This window comes from Micromesistius poutassou (genome assembly GCF_964030765.1).
Source record: "Micromesistius poutassou genome assembly, chromosome: 12".
NCBI classification, from domain to species: Eukaryota; Metazoa; Chordata; class Actinopteri; order Gadiformes; family Gadidae; genus Micromesistius; species Micromesistius poutassou.
The window spans coordinates 8504112-8525880 of record NC_140282.1 but is presented as its reverse complement, the minus strand read 5'-3'; the positions used below and the strand labels follow the sequence as shown (position 1 = coordinate 8525880).

The 21769-nt window shown below is 45.4% G+C and overlaps 3 protein-coding genes across 4 annotated transcripts in view; 1 reads left to right on the top strand and 2 right to left on the bottom strand.

Moving 5' to 3' along the window:
- Positions 1-588: 588 nt before the first annotated feature.
- katnb1 (katanin p80 (WD repeat containing) subunit B 1) lies at positions 589-13039 on the bottom strand. Of its 2 annotated transcripts, none has more exons than XM_084476689.1 (20): positions 12804-13039; positions 12314-12488; positions 11714-11844; positions 11281-11398; positions 10923-11023; positions 10791-10832; positions 10051-10134; positions 9539-9654; positions 9371-9442; positions 5720-5870; positions 5012-5178; positions 4437-4567; positions 4280-4330; positions 4114-4178; positions 3590-3865; positions 3339-3488; positions 2844-2920; positions 2581-2655; positions 1717-1833; positions 589-1324 (listed from the first exon to the last, which is right to left on the bottom strand). In XM_084476689.1, the coding sequence occupies exons 2-20, from the start codon at positions 12351-12353 to the stop codon at positions 1189-1191; spliced, it is 2100 nt and encodes a 699-aa protein (XP_084332815.1). In that variant the 5' UTR covers positions 12354-12488; positions 12804-13039; the 3' UTR covers positions 589-1188. The 2 variants fall into 2 exon arrangements, with proteins under 2 accessions (XP_084332815.1, XP_084332816.1); XM_084476690.1 differs by having other exon boundaries at positions 12897-13033.
- Positions 13040-14220: 1181 nt separating this feature from the next.
- On the top strand, positions 14221-18287 carry cog8 (component of oligomeric golgi complex 8). The gene is made up of 5 exons (XM_084476678.1): positions 14221-14743; positions 14860-15067; positions 15520-16338; positions 16840-17008; positions 17339-18287. The coding sequence occupies exons 1-5, from the start codon at positions 14415-14417 to the stop codon at positions 17818-17820; spliced, it is 2007 nt and encodes a 668-aa protein (XP_084332804.1). The 5' UTR covers positions 14221-14414; the 3' UTR covers positions 17821-18287.
- Positions 18288-18469: 182 nt separating this feature from the next.
- LOC311356156 (BTB/POZ domain-containing protein 1-like) overlaps positions 18470-21769 on the bottom strand; it is a gene marked incomplete at its 5' end in the record, with an annotated part of 24124 nt that continues 20824 nt past the window's right edge. The window contains 5 exons of the mRNA XM_084475917.1: positions 18470-19314; positions 19635-19781; positions 19898-19985; positions 20238-20367; positions 21336-21533. Of these exons, the coding sequence (XP_084332043.1) occupies positions 19156-19314; positions 19635-19781; positions 19898-19985; positions 20238-20367; positions 21336-21533 (722 nt within the window). The 3' untranslated portion in view covers positions 18470-19155. The remainder of the gene's footprint in view (positions 19315-19634; positions 19782-19897; positions 19986-20237; positions 20368-21335; positions 21534-21769) is intronic.

The following is a 21769-nucleotide window of genomic DNA, read 5'->3' as shown; positions in this document are numbered from 1 at the left end:
CACATGTCATGGTTAAAGCATAAACATAGACGCCACTTTGACCCTGTTGCTGTCATGTTTGCGGCCAAGACTTGACCTGGCAAGAAAAAAAATGGGAGCAGTGGTTTTCTGGATTAAGGCACTAATGTTAGAAATCTGTAAACATTTCTCATTTCTAAACAGATTTCATAAGTCATTTTCTTCATATTAAATATCTATCATGCTCCATGTAGATCAGAAATGTAAACGTTAATAGGGCTTTTCATCCAAGAAGTCTGCAGTTCCGTTTACTTGTATTTGCCACTCCAACATGCCAGCCACACGGAGATACAAGCCAAAGGCCAATGGGTGTCCATGTTTGTCTTTGGTTAACAAAGTAGCAGCGCCGTCATTAGTGTTACGAGTGACACCTGTGTTTGTCCTGACATTGTTAACTAAACCGCACAGAACATTGACAAAGCAACGCAAGCCAAGTAGAGAAACAATACTCCATTCAATACGCTCTCAAACCTTCAGTTATATCATGTATGAGGTTAACCTGTGTAGCAGTAGGTTGGATATTGTCAACCAGTAACCCAACATAACTCGGTAGCTCCTGATGCTCAAGTCACATGTTTTACTATTGTTTTATTAGGAACAAATAAAATCTTCATTGTCAACTACATTTAAAAGGAGCGCTTCTATATAGTTTCATAGAGTAAAAAATAATCCTGATAGAATGTTTAAATAACATTTAAGTATCAACTCGTCCAATATTCACTGTGCCCAGATTTCAACGCTTTGTGCAACCACAACGTGTCTCAGGGAGAACGCTGTCCCTTGCCGGCCGAGCGATCAACAGTGCTGTGATTTGTCCCATTTCCCCACTATACTACGCAAGGCCTTATACGTTTCTGATTGGCCGGCCCCACAGAGCCCCGCCCCCGACACACAGACACAGATACACATATATACTGGCAGGATTCATTAGTGCCTCGATAACAACAGTGAAGCATTGAGGCGTTTCAGCACCGACTCCTCCGAACAGGTTCACCCCGTCCGTCTCGTATCGGCTCCCGTCCCCGAGACAAACGTCGTGATTGGCTCCCCGAGGCGGCGAGAGGCGTGGCTGCGTGCAGCCGGTTTAAGGCCCGGTCTGCCCTCTTCTCGTGGGGTCAGTGTCAGTAGTCCGGCAGGGCAGTAGTCCGGTGGGTCAGTAGTCCAGCGGGGTCAGTAGTCCAGCGGGGCCAGCAGCAGCTGCAGCTCTTTGAAGGCACTGCCGTGTCGGCCCACCTGGTCGGCCTTGGTCTTCACCACGTTGCTCAGGTTCTTCAGCTGCTTGAAGCACACCTTGCACTTCTGGAGCCTGGGAGTGTACACATACGAGCATTGGGTCATTTCAATGGTAAATGGTCAATTAACTGCATTTACACAGCGCTGTTCTAACCAGTGGCCACTCAAAGCGCTTTACAATATTGCTTCACATTCATGCACACATTCACACCCCGACGGCGGCGTCGACCACACAGGGCGACAGCCAGCTCGTCAGGGGCAGTCAGGGTGAGGCGTCCTGCTCGACACTCAGCCAGCTAATCGTAATCAAGAGTTATTGGTTTGAGGTGAGGAACCGGATCTGGGGATATTATGGGTTTAAAACCCTGGTTGTTGGCAGCAGAGTACGGGACTTTGCCCTGATAAACAGGAGCACATTTAGCATCCACTAAATGCTCTGAATGTAAACGTTAACATAAGCCTCACCTCTCCTCCCTGGTGATGTCGACGCCCACAGAGGGCGGGGCCTTCAGCGTGTCCGAGATGAGCGGCCAGAAGCGCTTCAGGATGAGCTTCAGCGACATGCAGCCCGTCTGGACGTAACTGGACACACACACACACACACACACACACACACACACACACACACACACACACACACACACACACACACACACACACACACACACACACACACACACACACACACACACACACACACACACAGTGTTAGACGTTACAAATGACAGAAGCAAAGTACAGCAGGCCAGTATCAACAGATTGTTTATCAAAGACAGATCAGAATAAATAATGTTGCGTAACCAAACCCTTCAGGAAGTACATGCGTTAACATTTCTCGTCATTCTGACAAAGTCGTTCTGCAACTAACTGACATGCAAATGAACCTGATCTTATGTTAGCCTGCAGCAGGAATGTGATTTGTGTGTTGATCAGACATGTCAACACAGCTGCTGGTATGAAGAGTCTGCCGGCGGGATGTTGATGTTGTGACACCAATAGAACCGTGTTCCTCCCAACAGTCTGTAGGAACATGTGACCCCGTCACTCACCTCTCTAACTGTGTTCATACCAACGGTCTGTAGGAACATGTGACCCCGTCACTCACCTCTCTAACTGTGTTCATACCAACGGTCTGTAGGAACATGTGACCCCGTCACTCACCTCTCTAACTGTGTTCATACCAACGGTCTGTAGGAACATGTGACCCGGTCACTCACCTCTCTAACTGCGTTCATACCAACGGTCTGTAGGAACATGTGACCCCGTCACTCACCTCTCTAACTGTGTTCATACCAACGGTCTGTAGGAACATGTGACCCCGTCACTCACCTCTCGTATTTGCTGTGCAGCAGCTCTTCGATCTGGGGGAGGATGGAGGTACACAGGTCCAGCTTCCACAGCATCCTGGGACAGAAGCACAGTTACACACCTGGAGGGGACTCACAATACAAGGCACACACTGAGGGTGTGTGTGTGTGTGTGTGTGTGTGTGTGTGTGTGTGTGTGTGTGTGTGTGTGTGTGTGTGTGTGTGTGTGTGTGTGTGTGTGTGTGTGTGTGTGTGTGTGTGTGTGTGTGTGTGTCTCTCTCTCACGGTTTGAGGTTGACAATGTTCAGGAGGTCCACCACGATGGAGCGGTCGTTCATGGCCACCGCCATGTCCAGACAGTTCTGGTGGGAGGAGCCAAAGAGAGACGCCGTCACAAAGGAGACACCGGGACGACCTCCTGTTCTACACACGGGTCATCGACTGACCTCAGTCCCCCCCCCATTAAAGGGGTGACATCACGCCACCAGGTGTGTGTGATTAGCGCTACAAGCTGTTTGAAAATCTGCCTTTTACAGTGTTTTAGTGACACCACAAGTGGGCGTGTCCACCTAGATATATGATGGACGGATCCAGCATACATCTAGGTGGACACACCCACTAGTGATGTCACTAAGGCACAGGAAAAGGCACAACCACACCTGGTGTGTAAAACAGGGACCAGTTAGCAACTAATGCAGAGGTCACTGCTGTAGGGAACGGCCTGGTTCAGTGAGGAGTGGCTGGCTCTCTCTCTGTGTGTGCGTGTGAGGCCAGCCTCACCTTGACGTCGCCGCTGCCCCACACAGCCTTCACAGCCTCCAGGTTCTTCTGCCGGCTGCTCAGCATCACACACATGGTGTCGTGGCCCTTCTTGATCTGGGCCTGGGCCTCCTCGTCGCCCAGCACCTCGGGCCCTTTGTGGAACGAGTTCTGGAGCGCAGGGGGAAAGAGAGCGAGTTAGATGGTTCCAGTGTTGCCGTGGTGACGCCGCAGCGTTGCTGTGGTGGTGCTGACGGTCCGCCTCAGCTCACCGGTCTGAAGTCGGCCACGTTGAGTCCTATTGGCTCCTTCCTGGAGGAGGGGATGATGATATTAGGGGGAGGGGCTCTGGGCTTGGCAGCGGCATGGGCGGGGGAACGGGGGGGCGGCAGCCCTGAGGGGGCCGGCTCGGAGGCCGAGGGCCGGGCGGCCGTGTGTGTGGTGGTGGTGGTGGTGGTGGTGGTGGTGGTGGGGCGTGGGGCGGCGGAGATGACGGTGGGCTCCACCCTCTGGATGGGGGTTGACATGGCGATGGGGGGCTTCTTTAGCTGAGGGGAGGGGGGAGAGAGATGAGGCTGTGAGGCGCTGCACCACAAAGACAAATACCATCACACGTAAAGTATCAGATATTGAACAAATCTGAGTACTGTTGAAACTAAACAAATACGTTCAGTTTCAAATTGCAAATTGCACATTTTGGGATATTTGTTTGCATTAAGAATGCATAATTTCTTTCAGTTTATACTTTAAAAATATATATGAATGTAAATAATGAATAACCCCAAGACAAACCCACCTGTTGTTTCTCAGGCATGGGGGTCATAGCTTCCTTCACTGAACTGGCTCTCACGATGAAGGTCTCTGCAGTGACATCAGCACAGCGGTGTGTGTGTTAGCATTTTCTACAGAACATCAATAATAAACTCATAAATGTGTCAGGAAGAGGAAATATGAATCATCACCATCTTCCATAGGAGCAGGGAACAGGTCCCCGGGCTTGGGAGGCGAGCGCGCTGAAAGGGAAATTAAAAAATAGATCAATCTCTCTTCCAATCTCTCGCATACACAATGCACCCATCTCAAGGGTTCTCAATGTAATGTTCTGAGGAGGAGACCCACAGATGGCGTTCCTCGGCTGGAAGATCTCATGGTAGTCGTCGGCGTTCCGGATCTCGGCGGCGGACTCATTCTCCTCCTTCTCGTCCTCGCTGCTGGGACTGCGGCGCTCCGACTCTGAGTTCTGCTTCACCCTTCGGTGGGGAGGGGGGGGGGGGGGGGGGGGGGACATACGACCTGTCATCATGGTGCGTCCAGTGAGCAGGTGCTGATCAAACCTCCAGCATCATGGCTCAGGCTTTAGCACTGAGGTGGTCATTCTCTAGTACTGTTGGTGGTTTCCAGTTGTGTGGCATCAGTACAATGTGTCCCAGGTCTGTTTAATTATACTGCAAGTGTGTCACCATGTGAGGACAAATGTATCGATTTAATTTTCGGGTATTTAAAAAACGGGTAAACTAGTACAAGAACAGCAGCAACCGGTACATCATGTGGAATCCACCCTGATATGCTCTGCGATCTCCACCCTGATATCTGATGGTCTCCACCCTGACGTCCTCTGATCCTGACACTCAGCAGAAGCGTGCAGCTCAAGGGGAACCGTGGAGACGACCGTCTGAACCCGGGGCCGGGCGTACCTCTGGGGGCCGCTGCAGGTGGTCATGGGGCGCTCGTAGCTGCGGCGCAGCGTGGATCCCTTGGGTGAGGGCTCCGTGGGCTGGACCACGGCCCCCCCGGACCTCTTCACCTTGGTCAGGTCCACCAGGTAGGAGGACACGTTGGTCTGGTGGTGGGACAGCCCGATCTGGGGGGAGCGAGGGGCCAGGGTGAATCATGGGGGATTTGACACAATGTTGACGTCCTGTCAAAACACCTGCTTTTATCCAAAGAGGCTTACAATAAGTGTATTTGTCAGAACAAAGAGAAACAACAATATATCTCTGTCGATGCAGTAAGGATGTTCATAGAACCTAGTGTCAAGCACTAACCATCACTAGGTTAACCCATTCCCCGTATACAACAAAGATAGCTCGGATAAGACGCTACACAATGTGTAGCACACAAGTGCTATTTGTGCACCAGGACGTACAACATACACTAAGTGCGTATTGTGTGCGTTCTACCTGCGCCCTCTCTATTTACCCGCTGTCAAAATATGATCTCCCAATGACCCAACGTATAAGGTCACTTATGTGAAAACACTTTAGTGCTTTAGATCACGTCACGTATCAATCAACATGTACAGATCAATCCCCATACGTCCTATCCCCAACACACGCCCATAGCGCCCCTCCAACGCCGCCCCCCCCCAGTGGTGACCCATCAGCCCCGGGGGGGGGACCCACCAGCTTGTTGTTGCAGATGGCCATGTCGGCCACCCTGCCCCAGCCCACGGGCACCACGTCGAAGCAGCGGTCCGGCTCCCAGCCGTACACCCGCAGCGTGTCGGACGCCCCGGAGTACAGGCAGCCCCCGTCAGGGTGGAAGAGCACACACCTGGAGGGGGGGAAGAGGACCAATCAGACCAGTCACCACACTCAGAACCAGTCACCAGACTCAGACCAGTCACCAGACTCAGACCACAGTCACCAGACCACAGTCACCAGACTCAGACCAGTCACCAGACCACAGTCACCAGACTCAGACCAGTCACCAGACCACAGTCACCAGACTCAGACCAGTCACCAGACCACAGTCACCAGACTCAGACCAGTCACCAGACTCAGACCACAGTCACCACACTCAGAACCAGTCACCACACTCAGACCAGTCACCACACTCAGACCACAGTCACCAGACTCAGACCAGACACCACACTCAGACCAGTCACCAGAATCACCCTTTCATAATTTAAATTTTCAGTTCAGATACCCTTTTGTGAAACTGTAATCTCAATTTATGTTCATACCAGCCTACAATTCTGTGTTAGAGAAGATCTGGCCCATGAATTGAAAAACATTGATGTGGAAGCCCTGTTTATAGAAATTACCTCTTGTTCATTTTTTAGTGGCAGAAATGTTATCATTGGATGTGTTTACAGGCCCCCTGATACAGACTCTGTAAGTTTTAATGATACGCTTGGGTCAATATTAGAAATGATAAATACGGAAAGGAAACTATGTTTTCTACTGGGGGACTTTAACCTTGATTTATTCAAATGTGAAACTCAGGCTCGGACTTCAGACTTTCTTAATATTTTGTTTTCCTGTTCTTTTATCCTCTTATTAACAAGCCAACAAGAGTGACAAAATCATCTGCCACCCTAATTGACAATATCTTTACTAACTCTGTGAATAATACAACTAAATCAGGCATCCTTTTCACTGATATCTCAGATCATTTTCCTATTTTTCATTTCTCTATCTCTGACAAGACTGGCCCTGTTGGTACAAATTCCGGTAATGTATGTCGATTATTTAATCGGCAAAATACCGAACGGTTCAAAAAGTTGATTGATGACATTTCATGGGATAATGTTTACAAACATACAGATGCTGAGTCTGCTTATCAGACTTTTGTGACAACCTTTAATTCTGCATTTCATTTATGCTTTCCACTGGTACAATTAAAAAAGAACCTTGCTGTACTGAATAAAAAACCCTGGTATACGTCCGGCCTCCACAAATCCTCAACAACCAAAAATAAGTTATATAAGAGGTTTCTTACCAATCCTACACCTCTGAATTCAAAAAAGTACAAAACATATAGAAACAAATATAATCATTTAATTCGAATAGCCAAAAATATATATTTCAGTAACAAACTCAAAGAATATTCCACTGATATCAGGTCTACTTGGAAGGTTATCAATCAACTTATGAATAAACAAAAGTCTTCTGTTTCTCATCCTTCAGAGTTCAATGAAGGTGGTGTAACATTTACTGATCCTTATGTAATTTCTTGTGAATTTAATAATTTCTTTGCACAAGTGGGTTCCTCTTTGTCAAAGAACATTAAACCTTCTAACAGAAATCCATTGGATTACATAAAGGGTAACTTCCCCCCTCTTTTACAGTTTGAAAATACAGACATAGCAGAGGTGATGGAAATCATTGGCAGACTGAAAACATCTGCTCCGGGCCATGACGATATCTGTGCTTCATTGATTAAATCTGTGTCTTCATCTATTGTTGAACCATTAACATATATTTTCAACCTATCGTTGCAGACGGGATGTGTGCCTAAAGATCTAAAAATTGCTAAAGTTATCCCACTTCATAAAACTGGGGATACAAGATCATTTAATAACTATCGACCAATTTCTATTTTACCATGTTTTTCAAAAATTTTAGAAAAACTGGTACAAAAAAGAATCTTATCTCATTTAAATAAACACAGCATTTTACACGAGCACCAATATGGTTTCCGGGAAAATCATTCTACAGATATGGCCCTCTTACAGCTGGTTGAAAAAATCTATACAGCCATAAATAACAATAAATATGCTTTGGGTATTTTTTTAGATTTATCGAAAGCCTTTGATTCTGTTGACCACACTATTTTACTTTCTAAGTTACATTGTTATGGTTTTCATGATATTTCATATATTTGGCTTGTTAATTATGTTTCAAACCGAGAACAGTTTGTTTATGTCAATGGTTGTACTTCTTCCAGAGCCCAGTTGACATATGGTGTCCCCCAGGGTTCCATTCTTGGTCCGTTATTGTTCCTTGTTTACATTAATGACCTTGCAACTGTTTCTTCCACGATGCTACCAATACTTTTTGCTGATGATACTAATCTGATTTTGACTCACAGTCACTTTGATTCTTTAATTAGTGAAGCCAATTCTGGCATTATTAAATTTTCTGAATGGTTCCAGATAAATAAGTTGACATTAAATGTAAAAAAAACAAATTTTATTATATTTACGGGAAAAAATAAAAAATATTGTAAATCCAGCGCTAAAATCACTATTGGGGATAATGATATAATCCAGGTTTCCTCCACCAAATTTTTAGGGGTATTAATTGATGAGAGGTTGTCATGGTCCGAACATATTAAACTTGTTAATAATAAAGTGTTGAAATCCATTGGTATCATCAGAAAAATTCGTGATTTCATATCTCAGGAAGTTTTAAATATACTGTATTATAGCTTAATTCATCCACATCTCAGTTACGGTAATATCGTTTGGGCTAGCACTTATCCTTCTAATTTACAGAAATTATTAATCGCGCAAAAGAAATTTGTTAGATTAGCCACCTTCTCTAATTATTTGTCTCCATCTGCCCCTCTGTTTAAGAATCTTCAGATAATGTCAGTCTACGATATTAATATACTTCAATCATGTGTATTTACTTATAAATATATTCAACTTTCCCACTTGCTGCCCAAATCCTTTCATGAATTCTTTACAGTTAACTCTCAGGTCCATTCTTATAACACCAGACAGACTGATAAACTTCATACCCCTTTTTGCCGCACTACTCATACTCAGTTTTCTTTTGCTCACAGAGGCTCCATACTTTGGAATTCCCATCTTCATGTTGTTAAATTATCTTCATCCCTCAATACTTTTAAGTTAAGACTGAAAGCTTACCTGTTAAATCAAAGTTCCTAATAGTTTCTTTTCCAGTATATTTCCAGTATATTTGTCATTGGATCATTATCTCTTTACATGCTTATACACTCAGTTAAATACAATCATTTTATATTTATACATACCCATGTTTTTATTTCTGACTTCTTTGAGTGTCTGCTATAAAATGGCACTTGTATTGCTTCCTTTTTTGTTGTTATTTGTTGTTGCTTTCTCCTATTGTTGTTGTTGTTGATTTATCCTTTGAATGTGTATATTTCTTGGGGAGGTGCTTCTTATAAGCCCATGTAGGGTTTTTTAACCTCTCCTGCACTTACTATTCTTCTTTAATTTCTGTTTTTTGTAATTGTCGTTTTTTTTATGGTGCAAATAAATAAATACAAAATACAAATACAAAATACAAATAATCTAATCTTATCTAATCTAATCTAATCTAAAGTGTCATAGTTCGCACCTGACCGCGCCGGTCTCCACGTCGGACGAGCCGATCATCTTGAACTTCTCCAGATCCCACAGCTTGATGGTTCTGGAATACAGAGGACATTGTGTAACAACAACAAAGGCCCCCTGTTCCTATGTGGAATAAAGCCGTGATACACCTGTAGCCCGGAGCCCTGGTCACCTGTCTGAGCTGCCCGACGCCAGGAGATACTCGTTGGGGTGGAACTGGATGATGTTGACTGCGGCCGTGTGGGCGGTGAACTCTGTGATGATCTTCCCCGCGGTCACGTCCCACAGCTGTGACACAAGACAACCCAGGTAGAGCACATACTGAAGCAATGGCAGCTTCTCTGGAAATCTAAATGGTGTGTTGTTAATAACGCAACAGATGTTGGCTGCAAGGTGTTGAATGACTTAATGAACTGAAGGACTAAGTTAATCAAGTTAACTAAGTTAATTAATTAACTATTAATATTGTTAATAGTTAATAAGGTTAACTAAATTAATGACTATGCAGCCTAATAGATCATTAACAAACAAGCTATGATGCTAAAAATACATTGCCGTTTCACATGCCTCTAACCCTCTGTGTATAATTATGAACGTACGTATGCTCTACAAGAGTTTATTCTTATTTGGTCAACATAACTAAAACAAGGCTACCTAACTAAAGGAGATTGCAGAAGTGGTTACCTTAATAGTGCTGTCTTCACCAGCAGACGCCAGCCATTTGCCATCTGGACTGAAAGCGAGATACCTCACTGCCTGACTGTGACTCTGGAGGAAACAAAACCAAAGAAGGGTCGGCAACTCGGCACAGCACATAAAGTTCTGGAAACTCCATTAGTTTGAGAAGAACAACCCATTCAAAAATGCATTCCCTGGATCCACATAGGGCAGACTGTGAATGGGTAAAAGTGTTCTGGCTTCATAATACTGTTGTGTATGTACACAGAGAAGCATAGCCAGGAAAGTGAAGCAGCTTGAAAAGTATTTGAAAAGTATTTGATGGAAGATTATAAGTGGGCCTCCATAAGCTTTGTGCTTGAGGCAGCAATAGACTGAAGAGTTTAGCTTCCGCTGAACCTAGCCATGATTTTTACCAAACACAGATTAAGACATCATCCTTCAGGCTTCAGACACACAGCGCAAGACAGTTGGTGTCTGGACACATACAACGCAGTAATCTGTGGGATTAGCTATTCAGCTCTCACTCTCCAAAACAACAAGCAAATTAGCGACTGAATTAGCAGCAGGCTAGTATCCAACATGGGGAGCTAAACAAACAGCCAAATAAAGAGCCATAGAACCAAAGGTAAACTGATTACAGTACACGTGTCTTTAGCTGAAAAGGCATTCAATAGAGTTTTAAGTCATGACAAGATGACATGACAGGTGTATCAGTGGACCCGTTGCCATGGATACAGACTTACCTTATACGTGAAGACACACCCCTTTCTTCGCACATCCCAAACCTAGTGGGTCAAAAACACAACAACAACAAAAGGTTTAACTGGGGAAAGCCCAAAGAGGATTAACACAATAGAACCGTCTTTAACACACACCTTGATGTTTGTGTCCATAGAACCAGAAGCCAAGTATTCCCCAAAGGGGTGAAAGTCCAGGCTGGTGATATTGGCCTTATGTCCCGAAAGAGAACGCAGGACTGAGAGGAATCACACAACAAAACTATTTTACACAACTGGAACAACCATCACAGACCCAAGGCCATAGAAAGACTAAGAGCATTATATTGAACACTGTCATACAATAAAATAAAATAATAGAAAGTTAAAATATGCAATGTAGAAAAAATGCTATGCATTTAAGATTTAGCAGAAAGCTAAAGTAAACATGAAAGTCTTCGGACTTGATTAAGACGTGTTTATTAGTGTCCAGATGACAACAACAACTCAGACTTACTTTTGGCGGCCTCTAAGTCCCAGACACGCAGAGACCCTGACTGGGAGCCGGCCGCCACCTGCTCCTCTGAACTGTTGAACTGGATGCACTCCACTGGGTTGTTGTGGCCCGTGAGACTCTAAAGAGAGCCACACATACCCATGACTAGTACAAAAACGCATATTCAAAAATACATGCATGAAAATATCTAAATGTACTAAGCATTGTGTAGCCTCTTATCCTAGCTATCTTTGTTGTGTACAGGAAATGGGATAACCTAGTGATTGTTAGTGCATGGCACTTGGTTCTATGAACATCCTTACTGTACCGACAGAGGTATATTGTTGTTTGTCTTTCTTCTGACAAATGTACTTATTAAGTCGCTTTGGATGAAAGCGTCTGCTAAACGCCCTAAATGTAAAATGTAAATGAAACAGCTGTACGGTAGCCTTACCATAATACAGTTTGATTTGTTGACGCCCCAGATGTTGACTTTGCAGTCCTCCCCTCCGGTAGCCAGCAGACGGCCTGAGCTCTTCCCCAGAGCCAAGCACGACACGTTACTGGAGTGGGCCACAAACTCCTCTGCAGGAACACACACACATGGGTTTTAGTTCATCACATCGCAGAGCAACCAGCGCACTCCAGAAGTCCCATCTCTGAACAGAGTTTCTGTAGAGTAGAGTATAGTATAGTTATATAGTAGTGTTAATACAGAAATCACCACTCAGTCTAAAGTTACAGTATAGTGTAGTTATATATACTCCAAAAGTCTCATCTCAGTACAGTTATATAGTAGAGTATAGTGTAGTTATATAGTAGTGTATATACTCCAAAAGTCTCATCTCAGTACAGTTATATAGTAGAGTATAGTGTAGTTATATAGTAGTGTATATACTCCAAAAGTCTCATCTCAGTACAGTTATATAGTAGAGTATAGTGTAGTTATATAGTAGTGTATATACTCCAGAAGTCTCATCTCAGTACATCTCAGAGTTATATAGTATAGTATAGTATAGTGTAGTTATATAGTATAGTATAGTTGTATACTGACGCAGTCTCCAGGAGGTCTTGGTGGCGTGGGCCCCAGCCATGGTGCCACAGTGGGGGGGCTTGAGTCTTCGTCTTAAGGTGAATTAAACGTGTCCCCTCTCATTAGTGTCTTGGCTGATCGGGATTAATTGAAACAACATCCAGTCCTCCTGATCACATCCTGGAGGAATGAGGACCTACAGGAGAACCAGAGGAACACAACTTCAGTCAGTACCAGTACGAGGTCTTCATGTAACAGTAACACACCAACCACCACAAACTAACAACACAATACAAGAAACCAGTCAACCAGTGAAGGCGACTCACTATTCAGTGGAGTGATGAACTGTCAATCAATGAGCTGTCAATCAGCCTGAGTTAGCCAAACTACCTCACACACCTCATGTTAGTCCGACCTTATTAATATATATTTATATATATAACTCAATGTTCACCACGCCACCACGTTACTGTATGAGGTTATACACTTTAAACAGACTGTTAGTTTGTACCTTGATGAGGAGTTTGGCTCACAGTCAGCGGCTAACGCGTTAGCTCGCTAGGCTAATTAGCCTCTTCGCTAACTTTGAGTTAGATTCCTTCACCTGTAGTTTGGTCCGTCACCGCCGACCAGAACCACCGAGTACATCCGCGGTACCTCGTCCACAGGAAGCCTGTTGTTGTTGACTTGTTGGTAAATAGGTGTTGTGTGCCGGAGGAGAGACCACAACAACACATCAACACAACACCGTCCCGCAGCTTAGCAACTAAACACAAGCCGTCAACGACTTCCGGTTATGCCCAAAAAAGGACATCGCTGCAGACAGGCTCAGACATAAATATTATATATATATAAGACATATATTATATATAAGACGGTCATTTTAAGATTTGGAATGATCCAATGTGATTAAAAAAGAGAAAACTTGGAATGCAACTACATGCACATCAGGATACAGAAGGAAGAGTGGACATTCACTGTGTGTGTGTGTGTGTGTGTGTGTGTGTGTGTGTGTGTGTGTGTGTGTGTGTGTGTGTGTGTGTGTGTGTGTGTGTGTGTGTGTGTGTGTGTGTGTGTGTGTGTGTGTCTGTGTGTGTGCACGTGTAGTTTTTATATTCTGCAATAATGCTTTGTATTTGCACAAACAACTGTTGATATGCATATTTATATTATACAATTGCACTTGTATTTTGATTGTATTGTTGTTATTTTTTGTGAAGCACATTGTGTTGCCCTGTGTATTAATGTGCTATATGAATTGACTCAACCTTAAAACGTGTTCCTCAGGATTTCATTTTAATAGTCTTTGAGTGTTTTGAGTTCCAAGCTAAATATAGTTTGAAGCCTCTACCACCATCCAAATATAGTTTGATCCTATTCATTTTCGTAATTTATTATCCTTCATGAGCAACAATGGTTTATGTTTGTCAACCAGGTATTAGTATAATGGCCTCTGTGGCTGGCTGTGAACAATGATGTCTGTCTCCTATTTCATACAATCAGGATTCAGGTCTGGCTTTGATTTTTTAATAGTTTGACTAATCCATTCAAAGCAAAATTACTTTGGTATTTGGTATTTGGTGTCTGACGTGTAAATTGTATTGTTATACTTTTCTTTAAGTTCTTGACACAGATGTCCAATCAATCAATTAGTATTTAGAATCTCTTATTCTCAAGGTGGGGACTGCACTGACCTTTGTATGGAAGGGATGAAAACATTTGAAAAAATTAAAAACAGTACACATTTACAAACGTACACTCAAATGACTCCGTTTGCAGAGTGCAGAAGTACAGAAGTTTATTTGGAGACAGATGACGTGACCGTGTTGTCTATTGAATACTGACTCCTGGGAGCCTGTGGGGGGCAGCACCACACCTCATCAAAAAAAGAGCAAAGAAGAAGAAGAAACCCGGAAGTAAAGAAAACTTCCGTGACTGATAAATCCCTCCGATGAATACCGAAAGATAACAAACATCCTGCTGCTTCGAGGGGTCAAAAAGCCATATACATCCACCGTATCTTATCAAAGGTACCCTGTCATGTCAAAATAGTTAATTCATATTACAGTACGCGTCTGTAGAAACCGTTTCACCGAGGGGCTCCACTACACAGCAGAGGGCCATGGAGTCTGTGGACGTGGAGGACGAGAGCATCCTGGCCTCCATCTTCAAAGACAGCTTCCCGGACAACTGGCGGGACAACCCGGACTTCGCCGCCTACCTGTCCGAGTTGAGCTCCTTCGGGGTGGAGAAGCTGAACCGTGAGCCGGACCGGCTGTCGGAGGAGCGGGGCCAGATCCTCCAGCAGACCCGGGAGCTGGCCTTCTCCAACTACAAGACCTTCATCCGCACGGCCGACTGCACCGAGGAGATCTACAGGGACTTCGGGAGGATCGAGAGCAGCGTCTCCAAGCTCCTGGACAAGCTGCCGAGCTTTGGGGAGAAATGCAGGTCAGGGATGAAGAGAAATAAATGTATAAATGTAATAACACATGAGTTTTGACAGTATGTGAGTTTTTGTTCTGACACTTGTGTGTTGATATAATACCATGGCTTTCTTTAACCAGGGGGTTCATGAAGGAGGCGGAGCAGATCGGGGCCAGCCGGCGGATGAACAGCCTCACGCTGAACCGTCACACTGAGATCCTGGAGATCCTGGAGATCCCCCAGCTCATGGACACCTGCGTGCGGAACGGTTACTACGAGGAGGCCCTGGAGCTGGCGGCGTACGTCAAGAGACTTGAGAAGAAGCACTCCTCTCTGCCCGTCATCCAGGTCCGTGCCACCAAGCATCAGAGAACCCGCTCAGATTTAATATTTCGGATATCAGCATGTAAGCTTCTTTCATATAACAAAGATATTTTGGTGAAAAATCACTTCTTTTAAATGTATGCGACACAACAGCTATGTGTCTTATCCTAGCTATCTCTGTTGTGTACTGGGGAATGGGTTAACCTAGTGATTGTTAGTGCTTGGTACTTGGTCTATGAACATCCTTACTGTACAGACAGATATATTGAGCAACTACTAAATGCCCCAAATGTAAATGTAAACAACAGATAAACATCGGCCACTGCCATCGGTGAATGTCATCTTCTTTGCAGAATGTCCGCTGGTTGTCAACAAGGCGAATAATATCGGCTGATTCTATGTATAGCCGATAAACAGGAGCATCCTTACTGTACCTCACCCTTCCCATCATCTAACCCGGGTTCTCTGTCCTCCAGGGCATCGTCCACGAGGTCCGCCAGTCCTCCCAGCTCATGCTGAACCAGCTGTTACAGCAGCTGCGCAGCAACTCCCAGCTTCCGGTCTGCCTCCGCGTCATCGGCTACCTCCGGCGGATGGACGTGTTCACGGAGGCGGAGCTCCGCGTCAAGTTCCTCCAGGCGCGTGGCACCTGGCTGCACTCCATCACCAGCGCCGTCCCGGCCGACGACCCCTACTTCCACATCACCAAGACCATCGAGGCCTGCCGCGTGCACCTCTTCGACATCATCACCCAGTACCGCGCCATCTTCAGCGACGATGACCCCCTGATGGCCCCCGGGGGCCAGGCGGTCAACGAGGGCGCCATCTTCCACGGCTGGGTGGTGCAGAAGGTGGCAGAGTTCCTGGAGACCCTGGAGCGGGACCTCCAGCGAGGCGTGGGCAGCCGGCTGGAGTCCCTGCTGGGCCAGTGCATGTACTTCGGCCTCTCCTTCAGCAGGGTGGGGGCGGACTTCCGCGGACAGCTGGCGCCCATGTTCCAGAGGGTGGCCGGCGAGACCTTCCACCAGGCCGTCCAGGAGGCGGCGGACAAGTTCCAGGAGGACATGAACCACTACACCCTGATATCACTGCCCTCCATGCTGGGGGGCACCATCCCGGCCGTGGCCCCCAGCACCCAGCCCGGCACCCTGCAGCCCCCCATGTCCCTGCTGGACTTCCAGCCCCTGGCGTGCTTCCTGAACCACATCCTGACGGCCTTCAACGACCTGCGGCTGTGCTGCCCCATCGGGCTGGCCCAGGACGTTGGCATTTACCTGGAGGACGCCCTGATGAAGGTGACTGATGAGGACTTTCAAACTTTGTATTTTAGAAAAAACCCAAAGTAACAATAGTTTTAATGCTGTGCTGAATGGTGACATATAAACATGCACATCCACCTAGATGTTGTTTGTCGGCTCAGCTTTTTTGTTTTCCTTTAGTAATTATTGATGGGATGTTATGTGTCTGTGTTTTTTTAATTACTTACAACTGTGCTCAATCAGTTCTTTGTTGTTATGTAGACTGAAATCACATTTATTTAGTTTTACACTCTTCATGGCCATTATTCTGCTCAATTAAGATGTCACTGAATCTCGTACTGAAGAACTTTTGCTTTAAATACATTCTCTTTCGCTCTCGCATTTTCTCTCTCTCTCTCTCTCTCTCTCTCTCTCTCTCTCTCTCTCTCTCTCTCTCTCTCTCTCTCTCTCTCTCTCTCTCTCTCTCTCTCTCTCTCTCTCTCTCTCTCTCTCTCTTCCTCTCTTCCTCTCTCTCTCCCTCTTCCTCCCTCCCTCCAGGTGACCAAGCTGATCCTGGTGTTCCACCGGGCTGAGGAGACGGCCTTCAGCACCAGGGAGAAGGAGCTGTTTGTGCAGTTCTGCTGTGCGTACGCAGAGGACCTGGTGCCCTTCCTCAACCGCTGTCTGCAAGTCCTCTTCCCCCCCGCCCAGCTGGCCCTGATCCTGGGTAAATATTCTAGGGAGACTTTTTAAGATTTATCTCTTTCTTTTACCATTGTCTAATTCCAGAGAGAGCCGTCAAACCAAGTCAAACCATGGGACTATGGGATGTTATTCTGAGGAAACTATAAATATTATTACATTTTACATTCAGTAGATGCTTTTTATCAAAAGGGACTTACAATAAGTATTGTAAGCATTTGTCAGAAGAAAGAGAATTTTGTTTTTGTTTTCCACTTTGTTTGAAACTGTAAAGCCCATTTTGTATACCTTAGGTTGGTAAATGGTCTTATTTTTTCTGGAGTTCTTCTCATTAAGACCCTTTCCCGTCCTCCAGGCGTTCCCCCGACCCAGGTCCACAAGTACGGCAGCCTGGGCTGCATGGACGAGAACACCATCCTGGCCCCGCTGGAGTTCCTCCTCCCCAAGAGAGAGGCCGTGGTGGTGCCGTTGGAGGACTTGAGCGCTGATCTCAGTAGCCCCACCGCCTCGGAGGCCCTCACCCTCCAGGGACCTAGAGAGGAACCTTCCCCAGAGGCAGACCCGGTGACTGACCCGGGACCCACAGAGGAACCTCACCCAGAGGCAGACCTGGAGACGGACCCGGGACCCAGAGAGGCAGACCTAGTGACGGACCCAGGGCCAGACCCACTGAAGGACCCGGGTTCCGCGGAGGAGCCGAAACATTCGGAACCAGTGGCCGAGGACTCTGATAAAGATTTCTACGACCCTGAGCTGGAGGCTATACTGAACGACCCGGGTCCAGGGGTGCCTGACGACGACACCGCAACGAACGATGAGGAAATCTCCTTTGAGTGATGGTCACCCCTGGCCTCCATACTGACTCTGCTCCTGGGAGTTTGAAAGCCATGCTTGCTTAATAAATGGGATATTAGACATGTTTTTGGAAATATGGGAAAGCAATTAATACAAATATTTATTGTGGTTTTGGGGCGCATTAGAAATTATCTGCATAAAAGTTCACTGAGATCATTGTAAATATTCCATGATTTTATTTGTTAATCTAAAACAAATTCCTGCCAACTTATTGACCAGGTAACAGTTACTTGAAACAGTATCATGATCTATCCATAAGTGCATTACCCTGGTAAACATCAGCAATTGTGGAACGTGATAATGAATTCTATCACCCAGCCCTAATGCCAAACTATTGTCATTAGGGCTGTACTAGATAATGGGTTGTGCATCTGCTGTTTTATATGTAGGTAATACTTATACTGACTGAACACAATTACGTCGTTTTTTAGAGAATTTACGTCCATAAGTACTAAATCTGATTGGTCTAGAAATTGTTTATACATGAACTTAAACCAATTGGATAAGTGGGAACTTGTGGCGCCACCTAGTGACAAGAATACACATCTTGTCCAACATTAAGCAAAAAACTGACCAACTGACTAAATAACCTAATTGCTGAACAAATAATATATATTTCTCATTACAAAAATAGTGTCAAAGATGGTTTTATTACATTTTAAGTGCTTAGAAAACAATATGGCATCATAAATTAGTTTGTACCACAAGCAATCTCGTACCGGTATATACACATTGAGCCGCATCCATGGACTAAAAAACATTTAAACTACAGCGTAATGAGTGATGCTGCTGGTGCACATATAAAAAAAGAAAACGTCTATAGAGCTTCTGATCTGTTCTGCAAAGATGATCCAAAAGAATAAGACAAGGCAATGTTGAGTGTATAATAGGATTTAAAGAGATGAACGACTAATGTACCATGGCTGTCTGGTCGTGCCTTTGAATAATAGTGACAAGTCTACAGCATACAATCAATTTCAACTCCAACCTAAAACCAAAGTATTGATCACCTGCAAATTCCAACCGGCCCTTAAACTAAAGCAAATTAAACCTTGTCACTCATAAATCCCGCGTTTCTGTGACTAGTTTTGCATGATATAAAAAACTACAATGAACAATGAACATACATCAACAAAAAAAATACAATCAAAAGAAGATGATTGGAAGAAACGCTACATTTAGACATAGCATCCCATCCACAAGTAGAAACAAACAATTCTGGAACTGTCCACATGGATGTGGAGAGCCAGGGTCTGTCTAGCCCCCAGCCCTGGTTCAGAGGGCCCCTGGTGGGCTGCCCCAGCCCCCTGGAGGACCTCAGATGTAGTAGATGATCTCAGGGATCTGCCCGTCCTCCACCGAGGTACCGTTGTTATTCCCTGGCGAGCTGAAGAAGAAGAAGGTGGTTTTGGGGCCGGGCCCTGACTCCTGGCTCACCTTCTTCAGACCTTTGGTACCGTAGTGGGAGTCCGGACCCTGTGGGACGGGGGGGGAAGGGAATCGTTGGTGTCACCACAGAATTCCATAGCATTGACATAAACTCTGAATAAGGACGACAGTTTACACAAAAGTAAATGAAATACATTTCTTAAAAAAGGCATTTGAAATAAAGCTTCTAACTTTTATTATTACCAATGATCGTATCCATTTCAGCACTTGATTGGATGATCCCATTGGCCAGACTTAAACACTTCATGAAATTAATTCTGACACACATTTTAGGAGGAACATTTAACAAGTTCCTGATCCTCCATCCTCATCGTTGATGGGGGGGCCCCCGGCGGGCGTTCACCCACCTTCAGTGTGGCGCAGGCGGTGTAGCTGACGTTGGGCAGGATCTCCACGGGCTCCTTGAACATGACCCTGAAGGTGCTGGCCGTGCCGTCGCAGCTGAAGCCCGTGTCGTTCTGGCCCAGCGTCTGGCTCTTATCGCTCTCGATGATCTGGAAAGGAAAGCTCAATGAGTCTGTGCAGACGGGTTTGAAGGGCGTGTGCTGATGTTGTTGCTGTGCTGCAGGTGTCTTTCTTCTCGGTGTGTGGTTGTCACGTGGAGGTTTACCTGAATGTTGACCTGGTAGTCGTTGGGTCCGTGTATTGAACCGTATAAGCCAAACCCAACTACTGATATTCTTCTATTGACATTAAATCTGGAGAGAGAAATTAAAATATATACGTTAGTATATTTTATTCATATTCATAAATGGATTGGAATTTTGCTGAATACACCACATTTGACGCGTTCATTACAATACACCAAATCAAACTTCCAATAATACCATGTCCACATTACAGACAGATCAATCGTGTAAAAATCTGCTGAGATTCAATATGAACCCTTTAGGTCTCAAAAGACGTATCCAGTTTGCCCTGATGGAGGCTTCCTGGGGCCTGGGTCTCACCTAATGCGGTCGCTGGTCCCACTGTAGCCCCACCGACTCTCAACCTGCTGGAATCTACTAATACTGCACTCCTTTCCCCTGAGACTGCAGCGGGGCCTGTCATTGTACTCAACCCGCGGTTTGGGGTTTACTGTAAAGTGGAGAAACAGATTTACCACCTCCCGATCGAACAATATTCCAGACTGGGCAGGCCCTGTTGCACAAGAAAAAATATATAACTGGTTTCTACCGGTGTAGTGCTTTGGAAAGGTCAGGTTGATCAAACACAAATCAAAGATCGACATGCATACAAATAACACAATCAGAACAAAATGACTCTACAACAATCCAACCAGAGGAGGGCACCGTTCAAACTAGAGCCCGACCGATATATCGGCTGGACAATTTTAACGACTAATCGGCCAATAATGACCTTTCACCGATAGATCGATTGGCGTACATGTTTGCCGATATGAAATGGTGTCGATATATGAATGTTATCACCTCTTTATAAATACTCTACTGTGGTGGTTGAACCTCTCAATGCTTTAACTGAGCACTTTCACGTGTGGAGGTTAGTTGCTGCTCCCCATAGTAGAGGTCATTGGTCCTTTTAGAGGTCATATGGTTTTAATGCCATAGTGGCAAAGTGGGTGAGTGGCAAATCCCACTGAGCTGCTCCACCCATAGAATACCACAATATAAATATATATACATCAAATAACGGCAGACATATCAATATTTAACATATCGGCCGATAAATCGATATCTGTAATTTTTTACTCCCTACATCAGTATCGGCATCGGCTACTAAATCTATCCAGTATCCGTCGTGCTCTAATTCAAACATGAAACAAGGAGATCACTGAAATAGCTGTTTCTGATTCAATCAGGCAAAATAGCAGAAAGGTCACGTAACTGTGCCACATCAGCTAGGGCAGAACAGCATCACGCTGCACCGGTTTGAACCAGAAAAAGGCTCTTGCAGTGTTCGGTGTCGTTCCTCTGGTTGGATTTGTGAGATGAATTTCTTATTCACACAATCAACAGACTAGTGTGTGATATGATGGTGTTAATATTACAGAAAAATTGAATGAAACAAAATGTCTATTTATTTACCTGCGGCAAACTCCTCCACGGTCATGAGCGGGAAGCGGATAAGGGTGAGGGCCTTGCCCAGAACCTTCTGCTTGTTCTCCGCTGTGATTGGCAGCTGCTGCCTGAAGCACTCTGCCTCCGCCCAGCGCACCACCGCCCCGAACAGACGGCTCTCCCTGATGCCCAGCGTGTCCCGCTCCAGCACCGCACACAGCGTGTCTGCACGACACACACACACACACACACACACACACACACACACACACACACACACACACACACACACACACACACACACACACACACACACACACACACACACACACACACACACACACACACACACACAGCAGCGTTATCATCTGGGAGTCACACCGTCAGCAGACAGACACTGCTGTCATAAAGACAGACAAAGATAGATAGACAAACAAACGGACGGATAGATCTGTAGATAG

Excerpts from the sequence above, each read along its gene's own strand:
- katnb1 (XM_084476689.1), bottom strand. The coding sequence starts at position 12,353 with ATGGCTGGGGCCCACGCCACCAAGACCTCCTGGAGACTGC. Across the intron at positions 5,179-5,719 it reads CCATCTGCAACAACAAGCTG|ATCGGGCTGTCCCACCACCA; the intron begins GTGGGTCCCCCC and ends CGCTCCCCCCAG. Across the intron at positions 4,568-5,011 it reads ACCTGCAGCGGCCCCCAGAG|GGTGAAGCAGAACTCAGAGT; the intron begins GTACGCCCGGCC and ends TCCCCACCGAAG.
- cog8 (XM_084476678.1), top strand. The coding sequence starts at position 14,415 with ATGGAGTCTGTGGACGTGGAGGACGAGAGCATCCTGGCCTCCATCTTC. Across the intron at positions 15,068-15,519 it reads CCTCTCTGCCCGTCATCCAG|GGCATCGTCCACGAGGTCCG; the intron begins GTCCGTGCCACC and ends TCTGTCCTCCAG. Across the intron at positions 16,339-16,839 it reads TGGAGGACGCCCTGATGAAG|GTGACCAAGCTGATCCTGGT; the intron begins GTGACTGATGAG and ends CCCTCCCTCCAG.